The sequence below is a fragment of the Podarcis raffonei genome, chromosome 5 (genome assembly GCF_027172205.1).
Source record: "Podarcis raffonei isolate rPodRaf1 chromosome 5, rPodRaf1.pri, whole genome shotgun sequence".
NCBI lineage: Eukaryota > Metazoa > Chordata > Lepidosauria > Squamata > Lacertidae > Podarcis > Podarcis raffonei.
The window spans coordinates 56,576,489-56,593,460 of NC_070606.1; the positions used below are offsets into that span (position 1 = coordinate 56,576,489).

General features: G+C 42.1%; 1 protein-coding gene across 3 annotated transcripts in view; it reads left to right on the forward strand.

The window, feature by feature from the left end:
- Window positions 1-2,674: 2,674 nt before the first annotated feature.
- Window positions 2,675-16,972, forward strand: part of COL17A1 (collagen type XVII alpha 1 chain) — a 58,918-nt gene continuing 44,620 nt past the window's right edge. Inside the window, exons 1-7 of one of the 3 annotated variants that reach the window (XM_053389279.1) lie at window positions 2,675-2,889; window positions 10,358-10,419; window positions 11,024-11,068; window positions 12,457-12,555; window positions 15,082-15,213; window positions 16,055-16,102; window positions 16,783-16,818. In XM_053389279.1, coding sequence (XP_053245254.1) covers window positions 10,365-10,419; window positions 11,024-11,068; window positions 12,457-12,555; window positions 15,082-15,213; window positions 16,055-16,102; window positions 16,783-16,818 — 415 coding nt within the window. In that variant the 5' untranslated portion in view covers window positions 2,675-2,889; window positions 10,358-10,364. The remainder of the gene's footprint in view (window positions 2,890-10,357; window positions 10,420-11,023; window positions 11,069-12,456; window positions 12,556-15,081; window positions 15,214-16,054; window positions 16,103-16,782; window positions 16,819-16,972) is intronic. The other 2 variants (XM_053389280.1, XM_053389282.1) reach the window with 2 other exon arrangements.

The window sequence follows — 16,972 nt, forward strand, 5'->3', positions numbered from 1 at the left end:
TCATGACCAGGAACCATGCTGAAGTTATTAACTGTTCTATAGACACATCTAGCATAATATACTTTAGTACCTTCTGATAATAACATAGGCATGCTATAATATGGATGATATAGACCAGGGGTCAGCAAACTTTTTCAGCAGGGGGCTGGTCCACTGTCCCTCAGACCTTGTGGGGGGCCGGACTATATTGGGGGGGGGAATGAACGAATTCCTATGCCCCACAAATAACCCAGAGATGCATTTTAAATTAAAGGACACATTCTACTCATGTAAATACATGCTGATTCCCGGACCGTCCGCGGGTCGGATTTAGAAGGCGATTGGGCCAAATCTGGCCCCCAGGCCTTAGTTTGCCTACACATTATAAAGACCAGCGGTTCTCAACCTTCCTAATGCCGTGACCCTTTAATACAGTTCTCCTCATGTTGTGGTGACCCCCAACCATAAAATTATTTTCGTTGCTACTTCATAACTGTAATTTTGCTACTGTTATGAATCGTAATGTAAATATCTGATATGCAGGAAGTATTTTCATTGTTGCAAATTGAACATAATTAAAGCATAGTGATTAATCACAAAAACAATATGTAATTATATATTGAGAAATATTTATTTCTAAATGAAATTTTGTCTTGAAGCATGGTGTAGCATGGGTAACAGTCTTAATATAACAACAGTAAAGTACATTGCTACATTGCTCTCGGCAGCACCCTAGGTGGCAGTGGGACAGGAGGGGCTGGGGGGGAGAGAAGCCCCCTCTGCCATGTGCGTGTACACACACACACACACTCCGGCCTACCAGGAGGTTTGTGGTGTGGTGAACCGGCCCAGCCACCAAAAAAGCTTGCTGACTCCTGGTCTTAGGTGACCTCTGTGAAAGGGTCGTTCGACCCCCAAAGGGGTCGCGACCCACAGGTTGAGAACCGCTGATATAGACCCACCTGCTGCAAGTGTTTAGCTGTGTAAAGGGCACTCAGAATTATTGTCTCCACTATGACATTCTAGCAAGAATGCATCAAGATGCTGTAAAATATGAGGCTCCCTTCTACCACACAGGGAGTTCAGCTACATGGGGGAAAATAGGGAGGAAACACCCAAGTGCACAGAATCGTTTATTGAGATTGTAGGTGGAGGATTTCCTCCCCTTTTCTCCTGCATTTGGTGCCTTTTCCTTTGGGTTGAACTACAGACCTTAATTGGTCCCTTGCAGGCCTGTGCCTGTATAATGGGGCCTCCTACCACGTCTCCCATTTCTTACAACAGGATTAAACAGATTCATGAAGGGGAAGGTAATCAGTGGCAAGCAGCCACAATGGCTACATTGAAACTCCAGTTGGGGCTCAGAGAACAGTATGCCACCAAATATCAATTATTCGCAGAGGTCAGTCCTCTGCTGGAAGGGCTATTCAGTCCAAGTCTGATAAAAAAATATCAATAAGGTAAAGAACCACAGGAAGAAGATAAAGAACAATATGAAGGGAGAAGACAGGGTGCTGAAGTTGCCCGTCAACGGCTAGCACAAAGCAGGCACACAGATAACCTGGTTACAGTCTTCTCTGGTATTGTGAGGCATATTGTATTTCAATTTATTTTCTAGTCATTTCTAAATTTGCATATTTGAATATAAATTAGCATGAGCAATTTTTTTGTAAATCTGCGTCTTCTTTCGCCCTGAATTTGGGGGATATGTAGCCTCTCTTTTTGGCACTGTATTACCAGTTGCTTTTGTCTTCAAGTCATGCTTGTAGGCTACTTAGAGGTCCCTGGCTGGCCACTTTGGGAAACAGGAGGCTGATATTTCAAGTGATTTGCTTGTTTAATCAGGTGGTTCAGTATTTCTATGCCCTCTCAAGGTGACTCACAATGAATAAAATAAAAGGGTAAGAAAGATATAAAATTATAAACTAAAATGGTTTATAAAACACCTCAACACAGCCCAACAGATTCCCATGAAATAGTTAAAACTATTTAAGGCAGAGAGTTGCAACCATTCAAAAATTAGCTTAGCATATTTCAACTAAAAGCTGATGGAAACAAAAAGGTCTTCAAGGCCTCTTCAAAAACACGGAGAGAGAAGGGGTCAAATGCACAAGGCTTGAGAAGGAGTTCTACAAATATGGAGCCACTATGGAAAAGGCCCAGATCACGAATCTAATTGACCTTCATAGCAGGTCAGGAGGAGTCACTAATGAGGGGCACTGCCACGTATCTGACCTCTCAGCAGCAGAGTCACTGCTACTTACTGGGAGGGAGAGGGTGAGGTCCCGACTCTGCAGATGTCTCACAGGGTCCTAACAACTCTGAAGCCAGTCTTGAGGCCTCGGCTTCATATGTTCTTTTCTTCAAATAACCTGGCCCTATACTATTTAGGATTTAAGAGTTAAATACCTTCAAATTGGGGCCCAAAATGTAAAGGTAGCCAACAAATACCTAACCCCAAGTAGCTGCATTCTGCATCAATTAAAATTTCCATGCCATCTTTAAAGGCAGCTTCATGTAAAGCACATTGCAATAGGCTAGACTGGATGTATTTGAGCTTGTAGCTTGATGTGTTTTATTTCAGCAGTTAAATTTGATTCCTGGAGGCAGCCTTTTTTTTTTTTACCCGCACTGTGTCAGATAATTGATAGGGTGGAGTAAGGCAAGAAACCATCACACACCTTTGTCAGGACTTGTTTAGGAAAAATGTTTTGGGGAAAAGAACATACGTGATTGGGGGGCGTGGGGTAAAAGACATTAAATACAAGTCAAATTCAGCATTCTCTGAGGATCACTCAGTCTGAGAAACACCATACTGCTGAAGGAGTGCTTTATTCAAGGACTTGTGGGACAACATCTGGGATCTGGGTAGAAAGCAAACAATAAGGATTACGAGCAGAAGCACTTCAGGTATGTAACACAAGACAAGGAAACACTCAGAAGGGTGCCCTTTTCTACTATAATTCTATCAGATTATTTGATTGTAAAAAAGGGGGAAAGTATGGGGAGATAAATCTCAGGCAAAATATGGGCCAAAATAGCTTCTTATTCTATATTAAGAAGTCTAGTAATTATGCTATAGAGACTGAGTATTGAGACAGTTTGGTTATGGGGGAAATAGGTTTACAATTTGCATTGAAAGAAAAGCTATAAGTATACAACTTAATAGCAATACTCTGAAAACAAGCCAAAATAAGCATTTCCTCTCACATCTGGGTCCATGTGGTCCAGTCCTGTGGATATTTAATTGAAAGTAAATTTTATGAGACTTACTTCCTAGTAAGCATACAAAAGCATTGCAGCCTTATTAGATAGGCATTCACAAGATTATGGTTATAGCTGTAGATGGGTATGGTATGTCAGAACCCTGGAAGAAAGACTGACTAATTCATTTTTTTAAGGCAGAGGAACTGCATAACCATCATTACAAAAATGTACTTATTGTATGCTAGTTCTGTGGACTATGTGTGTGGATCCTGTTTTTTGGGTACACTGAACCATATCGCTCAAAAAATGCTTGCAGTTCCTTTGCAGAAAGGAATTTTGTCTTGACTGTGAAAAATAACAAGCCACCTTTATCAGCAAGGAGTATATTATCAGGAATCACTGCACTCCTTTGTATTCCTGTATATAATTAAGTACCTAATCTTGAGTTATGGATTTTCAAAAATTAGCATCATTATGAAAAGGGTTTTTTGTGGGTCATTATTAATTCTTTACATGATGTTATTTCACGATTCAATTGTCTATTTTGCTCATCTCTGCTTCTACTTTGGTTTCAAACCTGGAGTGTGGGCTTTCAGGCCCCCCCCCCTGCAAAATAGTATTTAAATATGTTTATCAAGACTGATAAAGCCTTTGCTAGATTCTACTATAGAGGCAAACTTTTCAGAAATCTTCTGAAGTTAAATGCTGAATTAGTCTCCTGGAAAATATAGGAGTAAAGAACATGATTAAAAATTAAGCTGCTCTGAAGAGCATTGTGACTTTTATGGTGTTTCAATAGTGGCTGAAAGGGCCCAGAATGAATTTCCTCTACCTATGGGATAACATTCCCTTCTTCTGAAGTGTTAAGGGCATGACTGAAAAGAGAACATCAGAAGAGACAATCTCGGGTTAGGGAGCTGAAAGAAATATTGAGGAAGTGGAACGCACCATTTTACTTCCATTCACAAATTCTGCCCAATTACTGTATTTAGAAAAATGCATAAATATACCCTCAGGGCAAGTTAACTGTTGGCTTCCGGCATTTTAAAAATCTTGCTTTCTTCTGCAGTGTGTAGTACAGATCACTTCACTGAGCTGGCTGGGTGTGTTGTACTGAACATATTCCTTATCCTAAGGACATTTGTTTCCTAGAGGCATGCATGACACATCTTGCTTGATCCTGCTCCCTACTTGTGGTGCATATATCAAAATGCAACTAATCTAAGGGTGCTTCCACTTTACCTGCCTACTGAACATTCATCCTGATTTGTTTGCTGGGAGATCAGATGGCTGATGCCTCAAACTAAGTGTTTTTCCAGCTTTTCTTGTCACGCTCCATATAACAAAAAAGTCTAGTTTGGTGGGGTATTTTTTAAAAAGTTTGTTGCACAAGACCTCTGAATCAACTAAAATTGTGGCACCTTGATGCCACTAAGTGACTGAATCTCACCTCAAAATGCCACCAACATGGAAGTGCCCAGTGTTAACAGGGCAGGAACTGTGGTTATGGTTTGTTTAGAAGCATGGACCAGATTCCCCCATATCCTTTTCCGGCCTCTGAAGATTCTATCTTGAGCGGCCTATTCCAAGCTGCTTAACTTTGGGGTTTTTTAAAGCTGAGTTCTAAATGCCTGACCAAATGAAGACTTTCTGTGCTCCTGCTCAAGTGCTTTAATACATCACTGGGAGGGCAGGAAGGGTCTGAGAGAAATCCAACTTCCCTTTGCCTTGGGGCATCTGCATGATGAGCATGAGAAGTAGCTGAAGGGTCCACACAGCCATTGCTGGTTCTCTGCTGGGGTTCACTGGTAGCTGGGTGAATGGCAGGAGCTGACACAGACTGAATCACACAAGTGGTTCAATGGAAGAGCATATGTGTTGCATGCAGAAGGTCACAGGTTCAGTCCCTGGCATCTCCAGGTGGGGCCAGACTCTTACTTGAAACCCTGGCAAGCCCCACTCAGCATAGACATACCGGGACTACAGCAGGATCTGACCAGTTTAATGTAGCATGAATATACTCTGAGAAGCAATCACTATTTGAAATTGGGAAGGCCTTTCCCTTTGGGGCTGCTGGGGTTTTTCACCATCCCACTGTAATGGACACTATGCCTCAGTGCTTAAGTCCTTTGGCCATGTTATCTCACTGAACCAACGCCCCAGACATCTAGAGAAAGCCACACAGACTACCCCAGTATTGCTAAATATACCAACTGGCAGCTGCTGAAGATGGCAGAGATTGCACACAAAGTATAAGTTCTACCTGTGAGCTATGCTCCTTCCCTAAATTGCTGCTTCATTACCACAGTATCAACCTTGCTGTTCATGCTTGCATTTTGCAAGCAATCACTTGCTTTGGATATAATTATATCACAAGTCCATTAACAATTATTTCTATTTGAAGAACTCTTATCAAGATAAAACTATAATTTCCCTTGTTTCTTTTAGATCTTATGCCTATTTCAGATAGCTCCTGGTGTATTTTTTTGCTCATAAGTTTTCCATAGTTTTTGTTTTATACTATGCCCTGTTGCTACAAAAACACCAGTATTAGTAAGAATACGTAATCAGCAAAACCATCTTAAAAGAATAATGTTCTGCTCTGGTTTAGTTATAATTGTGAATACCTAGAATTAACATAATTTAACTTTTGTGTTATGCCACACTCCACATGGCAGCCATTTTGTCTTATGCCACGCCTCCTCTCCCTCCATAGCAGCTATTTTTGTCTAGCGCCCCCAGCACTCTCTGAAAATTCAAAATGTGTCCACTGGTCCAAAAATGTTGGCAACCCCTGCCTTAGTCCAACCTCCTGCTCACTGCAGGAAAGTTAGAGCTAGAATGTCCCCAACAGATTGCTGTGCAGCCACTCCTGGAAGACCTCCAAATTTCACTTATGATCCTTAAATCAGCTCCTTGGGCAAATGCAACATTTTCAGTGGCAGGATATAGAATAGTTTTTCTTTTGAATTCCCTCTCCTTTGATGTCTTATCACATGATGGGCATCCATGTGAAACACCAAAAGCAAATGTGCCAGCCTGCTTCATTTCTAGTCACTGAGATAATCATCTTTGTACCCCAGAGGATGGAGCAAAAGGAAAAGAAAGGCTTGCTAGACTTCAAATACCTGCTGTCATCTTAGATATTTGAAGGAGTGGTACACAGGACCCCAGAGCAGTGGCTAAGCTACTATAGTAGCTTAGCTGTGAAAGGTAAAATTGATTGATAAGTGATATCAGCAGTGCTGGAAGATTACACAAGCCAACTGGAGCAGTTTCAGTGGCTAAAGTTGCTGTTCAAATCTGGGAGACTATAGAACAAAGGGGTAATTAATGGACGGACCTGATTTTGTTCTAGTGTTGGTGTGCTACCAAAGTTTCCTGCGGCTGCTGTAGGCGGGTTGTTTCTGTCTGCACTAGTGTGGACAAGCTATATGTGTATATATGGATTTTAAGTGTTTGTATGAGAATGTTGATGTTTTATTTGAATTTCTAATGGTATAGTGTATTTATTTTGATGCTTTTAAATGTAAGTCTCTTGGAGACCTTGATAACAAGTGAGTCACAAACCTAATAAATACTATTTATTTGTGTGTTTTAACATTGATAATCTGTACTTTCATAAAATATATCAAGGCAGCTTATAGCATATAAAATACAATTAAAACCAGCCTATAAATTAGAAACATTAATAAATGAAGTAGAGGAGATTTCTGGTTTCATTTTTTTTAGTAGATTGACTAAACAAAGCGAAACCTTTTTCTATATTTCAAAAAGTGAAAATCCAGACACAAAAGTTGTTTTTTTGGCCAAAGTTGTTGAGCTTTATCTAGTTTTGTCCAAAGCTATTGAGCTATTTAGGAACTTCATCAAAATATACACTTCCGAAGTTGGGTACGTCCAGATTTTCCTGGACATTTAAGCAATTTCTGCCTGGACACTGTTTCCGACCACTAAATCCTGGCTGTGTCTGGAAAATTCCGGACGTATGGCGACCCTAGTTTAAATAGTGCGAAATGACAGCCTTAGGATTTGATTGCTGTGACCCAGGGACCAGTTGAAGAATAATTTAAAGGATGGTAACACTGCATTGTGTCTTTCCTGGGATTACTGAGCATTCATCACCAGACAAATGTCATAGAATAAGTCACAGATGGGAAACCTGTGGCCCTCTACATATTGAACTACCACCATCCCTGACCATTAGCCATGCTGGTTTGGGCTGATGGGAGCTGGAGTTCAAAACATCTGAAGGGCCACACTTTCCCTGTGTGGGTTAAAGAGTATGCTTCTCAGATAGCTTTGAGTCCTATTGCCTTCAGTTTTGTTGTTAAATTACTTGGCATCTTTAAAATACTTGGAAATGTCCTCTTTGGACCTCTGTGGCAGGAGACTAGAGGGAGGGGGCACAATTTTCCTGTTCACAGCATGCACAACCAGACGCCATCTGAAGTTTACTTAATTGCATTTGAATCCTTTGTGTCACCTAAGGCAAGGCTTGGCGAACCTATGGTCCTCCCGATGGTGTTGGACTCCAATTCCCATCGGCCTCAGCCAGTGTGGCTCAATGGTCATGGTTAATGAGAGTTGCAGTCCAGCAATATCAGGAAGGCCACAAGCTGCCAACCCTCCTCTAATGAGCTCAGAGAAATGTTTGTGGTTCTTCTCCTCCCCACCATTCTAACTTCACAACAAACCTTCTGAGGTAGTTTGGGCCGAGAGACTGTGACTGGCCTAAGGCCTTCATGGCCAGGACTGGCCCAAGATGTTTTGCTAGTTGAGGTAAATGACACAATGGCTCCCCCTTCCATGCTCAGAAGCTGACTGGCTTAGCAGTTGAATTGTGCATCAACACTCTCAACAGGAGAGCATGCCATCCCCTATTGCACCTGGTGGTTGCAACAGGCTGGTTGTGTTTGTATGTGCTTGCAAGGCCATGTGGCACACATAGCTTTGATCTCCATCAGAGGGAAACGGCCAGAGGTGTGGCTAGGGGAGCTGTTGCCTTTGCCTGCCAGTCTGTGCTGCCTGAGGTGATTCCCTTATTCTTCCCAATTGTAGGGCCAGCCTTGCTCATGACAACAGAGTGGGGATTTGATCTTCAGGTCTGGTTTGACACCCTCACCTCTATTCCACATTGGCTGCTCTCCCAAATCCTGAAAGCCAAGGTTGAGCAAAAGAAAGGAACATGCAAAAGAAATTTTAGCAAAACAACAGAGGCTGAGGAGAGTGGAGGCCAAGATGCCACCTCAAGCCAAAATCTTCTCATAGACTGGGTTGGGTTTGGCTCCAGGGCTCCATTGTTCTACCCGCCTAAGCTCATCTTTCAAGCATCTTCCTTCAGTGTCGGAGCTTGTTCATCATGCGCGCCAATTATGACTCTGCCTGTGATTCATGGTTTAAGGTGCTGTGGGTTTGCTGAAGTGCCTCAGGCATCCATTATCCTGAGGAAGAGGGCACAGCAGTGAAGAAAGAGATTTGGGTGGATTTAGACAAACAATTAGGATGGATTTACCCTGAGATGAGACTCACTGCATGTGCAAATATTTTCCTCCACAGGAGCAGTATTTGTCTAGGAAAAAGGACACAATATAATCCCATACGGAGCTCAGCGAGTTTTAGATTGGCTCATGCATACATGCAAGGCTGCTTCTGTAGGCATCTTTTTAGCCAATGTGGCTTGAGAGGAAATTCCTTCTTTAGTGGCAATCAACCAATCACTGAGCATGAGTAAAACCACTTTCAAAGTCATCCCAAAGGCAAATAAACCCTCTTCATGAGTTCACTGAGCCGTATGTAGGTGGGCGGAATAAATTGCACCCACACCATACATTTAAAGCACTTTTACACCACTTTAACAGTCATAGTTTCTGCAAGGAATAATGGGAACTGTGATTTACCCCCTCACAGAGTTATAATTCCCAGCACCCGGAGCAAAGTACAGTTCCCAGGATGATTGGGGCAGGGGGAGGCATGTGATTTAAATGTTCCTTACCTCCACAAGTTCAGTAGATGATAGCAGATATGTGCCCACAGGTATAATAAGTACAAAGGGTTCTGTGGTCCTACAGGACCACTGCTTCCCATCTACTTGAATGTGCAACAACAGACCTTGTCCCTTCATAAACTACTTTGCTCCCATTTCTTGCCCGTTCAGCACTCCTCTTTTTTTCACACCCTTCAGCAGAACATATGTTCCACCTTCCTGGTATCTTTTTACTTCTGAACTAAACAAGTCATTGTAGTTTATTAGGGGGAAAGTAACCACTATAATTCAGAAATCTGAACGTTCCTACTTTTTAGTGCCAGAGGGGGTGGCAAACACCAAACATAATTGCAGAAGATTTATGTTGTTGTTATTTTGCCCTTCTTCTTGTAGGAGTTTGGGGTAGTACAACACTGTGAAAATGCAACAATGTAAAAATGTTATTTAAAAACCTCAAAAAGCTACATGTCTGAAAACAAGAACTGAACAAAGAACACCACCAATATGACTGGGTCCCAAGGAAGTCATATCCCAAAAGTGCAAGCAAACAAATATAGACTGTTTTTACGGGAATATTTTAAATTTTGAGGCCTGGAAACATTTGAAGAATAAAGCTGTGAACTACTGTAAATCTGAGCAGGGGGAGATAAACACTGGCTAAATATTCCTGAGCTGCCACTAGATGACACTGTTGCTTCACTGACAAAAGCAGTTGTTTTTAAAAAGAAGTTTATACATTTCTTCTACTTATTAGACACCTTTCCAGAACTTCAATGAAATAATTGTGAACTTCGGATTTTAAACATTCTAACACCCTGGATAGATTACTTCAGAGCATTTTATGAGGCAGGGGAGAGATCAAAGAACACAATACCTGTGCCAAATGCCTTTCTCTTGTGAGAGGAATCGGTTTATCTTAAAAAACAAATAAATACTAAACTTCTAACTGGCTGAGCACTTTCCAGTCTTTATAAATCACACATATTCTCATCAAATAAAAAAAAGGCCTATGAAGTGGTCCAGAAGGGACTGTGTGAAAGTGTGCAAACTGCACATCTTAACCTGCTTCCTAGCCTAGCATTGCCTGAGGAGGGAGAAAGGGCCTGAGTGGGACCACTATAGCAAAGTAGCCACCGGGGGTCAGGAATATGTTAACCTTTGCTCTTTCTCTTTGCCTTCATGTAGCAATGATATGGCCGCTGTAACAAAGAAAAACAAGCGGGATGGAACAGAAGTCACAGAGAGACGTAAGTGAAACATTTTCTAGGAATAGATGATTCTTTAAGTTGATTCCCACCGACATTGCAGAGGTAAAAGTTAGTGTGCAATCATTTCACCCTTCAATATCCACATGGTTCAATGGTCTTCTGACATTATTATATCATCCTTTGAAAAGTTATATCTCAATATGCCTTCATAAGTATCTCACTTGTAAAACATCAAGTCCTTCTCAGAATTACCAAATTGGTTTCCATGGGCCAGAAATGAATATTCAAAACAACTTTCAAAAGGAATTTGTTGGTTTGAATTCAAGACTCAAATTCAGCTTAGCAATTTTGAAAAAAAGAGAAGAAGCCGTGGTCACTTACTTACCGCCCCCAAACAGGGAGAAAAGTGAGCACAGATTTGCATTAAAATTGCCTATAGATGCGATTTTAGAAATAATGCTGTGATTTGAAGGGAAATGCAATTGATCTCACCACAGTGGGAAATAGTTTGATCAGGTGACCTGCGTACCTGCTCAATTTGCTATCCAGATGCTAATGATTGAGGAGCAGTATCAAGGTTCATCTGTAAATGAGGACAACCTATCCATGGGTTTATACTTCTCTTCTCTCTCTTTTTTTACAGTTATTACAGAAACTGTTACCACCAGACTGACATCTCTTCCCCCAAGTAAGTGGCTGCTATACAGAATTCAGTATACGTGTTTCTGCATGCATGCATCTCAGTTTGCTTTGTTTGTGCCTCTTTGTCAGAAGCCCCTCAAGTGTTTGTGCCACTGAGCTTATAAATCAAAGCATAACAAAAGCACCATCCTACTTACAGTTGCTCTTCTGAAGTTGCCCAAGTTACAGGAAAGACATGAATTAAAAATAGCAAGAGACTTTGTACAGCCTCTCTGTGCATGGGAGTTCACTAGGCCCATAGGCTTGGCTCAGAAGAATATATGGAACAAAATCCAGTTAGATCATATTATTTCTGAGCCAAGGAACATTGCCAGTAGAGGGTTGTTGTTTCTAAATATCAATTGGTCCCATTCTCCCATGGCTTCTGTATGACCTCGGCCCGCATTGTCTGTGATGATGTAACTTCCCTTCACACTATCAGCCTGGAAAAACCTGGGTGGGATGGGATGTGTTGACTAAAACAGCTGTTTGAGTTTGATATCGAGCACCTTTGCTGAGTAACTTTTGGCCAGCCACACCATCTGTGGTGTGATTTCTTTACCAAAGTAATTGTAAGGAGTGCTAAGCAGTGATAATAGCTCTTGATTGTACAACTCTTCTGACTAGGGTTCTAGCCTTCCCTTTCTCACTGAAATGTAATTCTCATTTCAGCTAAGTAGATTTAAAGTGGTCTGTTTTCTAGCACTGAAGCTATTTTGCAATTATGACACATGTGAGTGTAGGCAGGGGGACCCACCTAGTCAGTTCAAAATTAACCATGTTGCAGCCCTATTCTTGAGTGGAATTAATCCAGTCCACTTTTCCTCAACCTCATACTCTCTAGTTGTTTTGAACCAGTGCTTTTTTCTGGGGGGATGCAGGGGTACGCATACCCCTAAACATTTTGTGAATCTTTGTACTTTTGTCCATTTACTATATTTATTTCCCCCAATTTGAACTATAAAATGGTGATTTTCTTGAGTCAAAATGAGAGTACCCCCTAAACATTTTTTTACAAAAAAGCACTGTTTTGAACTATAGTTCCCATCAGCCCCAGCATGTTTGGGGAAGGCTAGTCTAGTCTTATGTTATTTCTGTGAAATTGATCATCATCTTTCTATTATTAAATGCTGCCCACCTGACTCTTTTGCTCCAGCCACTCTGGGCAGCTTCCAGCAAAATATTAAAACTCAATAAAGCATCAAACATGAAAAACTTCCCTGTACAGGGCTGCCTTCAGATGTCTTCTAAAAATCATATGGTTGTTTGACACCATACATGTGAGGCGTGCTCATGTTGTATATGGCCCCACCAAAAGGCCCCTATATTATTCTGCAGTCCTCTTTTCCTGCCTTTTCCCACCCACAGAATCTCATGTTGTGTTTACTTTGACAGAGGGAGGCAGTACCAGCAGCCTCAAATCAACAGCCTATAGTGGAGGAGGTGGAGTGGAGAAAAGGACATACACCCACGGCAGCAGTTATGTGACAGCCAGTAAGTGGTTCTCAGACTGAAGGGAAAGGGAAACAACATAAACGAGGAACATAAAAAGGTGTGGGGAGAAAGGGCAGAAGCTTACAATTCAAAAGCGACAAGTGCTATGTGTATGTGTGGGAGAAGCATTCCTCCTCTGAGGTTTTGTGGAACTACAAGAGGAGGGAAAGAGTCCTTGCCCAGAGATGCCCTTTAAAATCTGGAAGCTTTTTGTGGTAAATGGTGGGAATTTATACAACTGGTGTTTTCTTCTTCATCTAGGAAATATCACCACACAATTATATTTCCTTGCAATCTCCTGTGGTTCTCTGTCTTTACTTGGCGCTTCTTCTTGGGCTCAGCCAGTGGCGTAGCGTGGGGGGTGCAGGGGGGGCCGGCCGCACTGGGCGCAACATCTGGGGTTAGGGCAAATCCACGGGTTAGGGGGCGCAAATTACTTGCCTTGCCCCGGTTGCTGACAACCCACGCTACGCCACTGGGCTCAGCACATGGGGGTACAGAGGAATAAAATAAAAACAGCTGCAAATTAACATTAGTTTATTGTATAAAGTTATTTGGTTTGCCTTAGAATAGCCTTTCTGCAGAGAACATGGAAGGCATCCATTTAGACATCCAAGGAACTGCCAACCCGCTGCCCACTGGAGAACACACAGGCTGTGTGGGTGTGCCTTGATATTTTTTTCTGATGAGGCCGACAGCACTGCCATGTTTGAGGGGGCATGGGCAAAGAGACCTTTAGGGACCCTCACCTTGGCTATGCCCTTCTCTCCCAACATGCCACCTGGGCTGCTTGTCCTGCCTTCTCCCCCAGTGCTCTGCCAATCTTGTTGCTTTGCCACCTTCTCACCCACCTCCACCACCCTGTCACTGCTCTCCTTCCCCTTTCCAGCAGGAAGAAACCCCATTTTCCTTACTAAAGAGGCTCCAGCAATAGCCACCATCTCCATTTCCCGTAAGTTCCTCTTTTTTGTGCAGACACTCTGGGGAAATGAAGGTGGTGGCTGTTGCTGGAGCCTCAGCAAGCACTTCACTGCAGAGGGCACCCTCTGCCATCATTGCTAGCAGTCATTTGAAGACCCCTGGATTGTAGCAGTCATTTGTAGACCCCTGGAGCCCCAAAGTCCAGCCCCAACAGAACCACTGGAAGGTAGCCTAGACAGGACAGACCTCACACAACTTCATGAAACTTTATAAAACCTTCCAGGTGTAAAGCTCTCCATGGGCCACGCACACCTCCTAGAAGGAGAAGTAACGCCCCTAGTTAATTAACATGGAACACATTAGCGTGTTTTCTTGTAACGGTCCTGATTGAAATGGCTTTTTGCAATTTCCCTACATACTTTAGGAATCCATATTGAAAGTATGATGCTGACAGCCACATTAAAAGAGTCAGAGCAGTTTGAGTTAATAAACTCTTGATGTTTCTGTGTCTTAAGTCTGTGTGTTCCAAGGCAGTGTAAAAATTGGAGAGCAGGGCAGAGGAGGGAAGCAAAGGCTTCCTCACAAAAGTTCATTGTTCTTCAAACAGTTTAATGGGGAAGCCACTGAATGACACCAGATTCAGAAGTACAAGCAAATGTATGAGAACACCCCTCTTCCTGGGATTACAAAGGGTACATTCTCTCTTCATAATTTGGAGCATGGCATTCACCCAGTATTCACATGACTGCATCATGTTAGATCACAGCTATCCCTCTGCTTTTGGAGACCTCATGAAAATCCAAGAGCAGAAATATATGCAGCGACCAGGACTTTTAACAAACCACATTTTAACCACACTATTCCAAGTAGGATTTGGGTGGGGTTTGATTTAGTTTGCATTTAAAGGCAAACCTACTTAACTCACAGTTCCTGAAACAATATGCAAACCAAGACACACTCATTCTTCAAAATCCACACTTCAACAAATTTTGCAATGTGTAGCAAACCACACAGGCTTTGTGTGAAACTGAAATACTCCGTAAAGCCCCTAAGTGACTATATGAGACCCCAAATGTCATTGACTTCTAAAGGCTAGTAACCATCCTAGCAGAAGGATTTATGCTTGTGCAATGGGATTCCCCCTCTTTCTCATCACACACTCCCCGCACACACACACACCCAAATCTGCTCTGGAGGGTTAAGGGAACCCCCCCAGAAAAGATTCAGGGTGTCTGTGGGAGGAGGAGCAGGGTACAGGTCTGTTGTGCGAGTGTAAACCCTTGAGCTGACGGGATTGTTACTTAGCACTATACTGGATGAAAGCCTGTTGCTGGCTGAATGGAAGATGTTTACGACCATGTGTACAGTACAAACTAGCCTGCTGTACAAAGGTTAAACGTTTGCTGGGTCCACTTTTGTCTCTGGCTCAGCCCACCCTGGCATTGTTTCCCTCCTTCCCAAAAGTTGCCAATAGCAAATGTGACCCTCAAGCTGAAAAAGCTTCCTTTTCTAAGTAATAAATATTAAATTAAAGACCAGACTGTCATTTCCATCACAGTCTGGTCGATTGTACATACATTTTAGGAGGTTTTGTTTCATCTGTAGGTGGAAATGCTAGAACGAATACCTCCTCTTCCTCCTACAAGCAAGCCATCACTCCTTCTTCTACTCTTACCAAATCACCAGGCTCAACCTTTGAACGAAAAACCTATTCCACTCGCCATGCAGCATATGAAGGTATCTTAGTCTCAAGGAAACTAAGGGGTGCACAGATTATGTTGGCTAATTATTCAACTATCCTAGAAGCCTGTTTCATTTGCACAAACTCTGGCTTACAGGGACCTCACAAATGTGGTCATTCCTTCAGAGAAGCTCGTACCCACTCTGATCTTTCCTGGTCCTAGCTTACCCAATTTTTATTTTTTTATTTTTTTGGTGGCTGACCCAAATTTTGATTTTTTGCTTAACCACTGTCTGTAACCATATTACAAGCCTTGGCTACAGATGGTGTTTGAGGAGGAGAGACCTTAACTACAATCCCAAATTGCAAGCTAAGCCAAACTTTCGGTTTAGCTGCAGTGCTGTGCTTAAAGAACCAGAGAAAAGCAAAGTGGGTGTAAGCTCCTCTCTGGGATCCAACACAATTACGTGGTCTCGGGACACCATGGTTTGGCTTACCGTGACATGTGAACCTGGCCAGTGTATACTTGCCCTTTACAGTACTTCTGCTACTTTTGACCCTTTTGTTATTCCAATGAGTCACACCCCATTGTCATATCTATTCATGATCCTTTTAGCCTTTTTGGAGTATAGCACTGTAATCCTTTGTCTAACATAACACTTTCGTCAGCAGTGATAATCCTCTCTCTGCACTTTGCCAAGATCATTTCCTGACTTCTCATGCAGACTAATCAATAGATCTTCCACATACGTCCTCGGGACACCTTTTAATTCCAGAGATAACTACAGGATACTCTATATACCACGATGCTGATACGTTATACTATTGAAATCCCCCTTTCCATATAACATAGGCAGTTAAATTTTAATATGAAATCTTCTTGTTTTTTCCCTGCAGGGAGCTCCAGTGCAAATTCCTCTCCAGAGTTTCCAAGAAAAGATTTTGGTACATTTCTGTTATTAATACTATGAAGGCCAACTTGAGGGCAGGTGCATATTAAATGCCTTATGGTCAGGGAGTTCAAAATGTTGAAAAATCCCTATACTCTTGCACTAGAATGAATTATGGAAATGACTCAGATTTGAGTATATTTCTTAGCTGTCATGTTTCCATCTGGTGCAGAGCTTTGCATTTAGAAAGAAATGGAATCTTTCTAATAGTTCTGGCTTTAGTAGATAAGAAGCTGAAATGCATGTGTCTAATATTTGGGGATAATGTGCAAGTGCCTGATCTACAAAAGTAACGGGCAGCACTCCATCTCTGTTGTGCCAGAGTCCCAGGAAGCTGAAAGGAAGCCCAAGAGCCAGTTACCACTGTACTGCCAGTGCTTCCCATTCCTGGCTGAACTGCTGCAATACAGATTCAGATCAGATCAGGCCCTAGGAAGCTGGGTGGCATCGGAGGGGGATAAAGGGTGATATAGGATCTCATTCCCCTGTCATTGGAAGCATAAATCATTCTTCCAGTGTTTTCTAAGGATGTGTACACATGCTATACCTGTAAAGCAGGTTATTCAAAGAACCTTCTTTTCCCAAAAGTATTCTGGATTTTTGTCAACCTTCTCATCTTCATCACAATTTTTCAAAATAAAATTCAAACAATTGCATTTTCCTTGGTTTTCACAGGTTCCTCTGCTACCAGGGGGCGAAGCCAAACTCGTGGTAAGATATAATATACCGTACACTTTGCAGAGATCCAAAGAGTTAATTTGGGCATGCCCAAGAGTGTGTGGGCATGCTAAGTGGTTTTTTTGTTTGTTTGTTTTGAAAGCTTTTTTCTTTAAGGCCAAGTCACAAAAGTTTTTTTAAAAGTGGT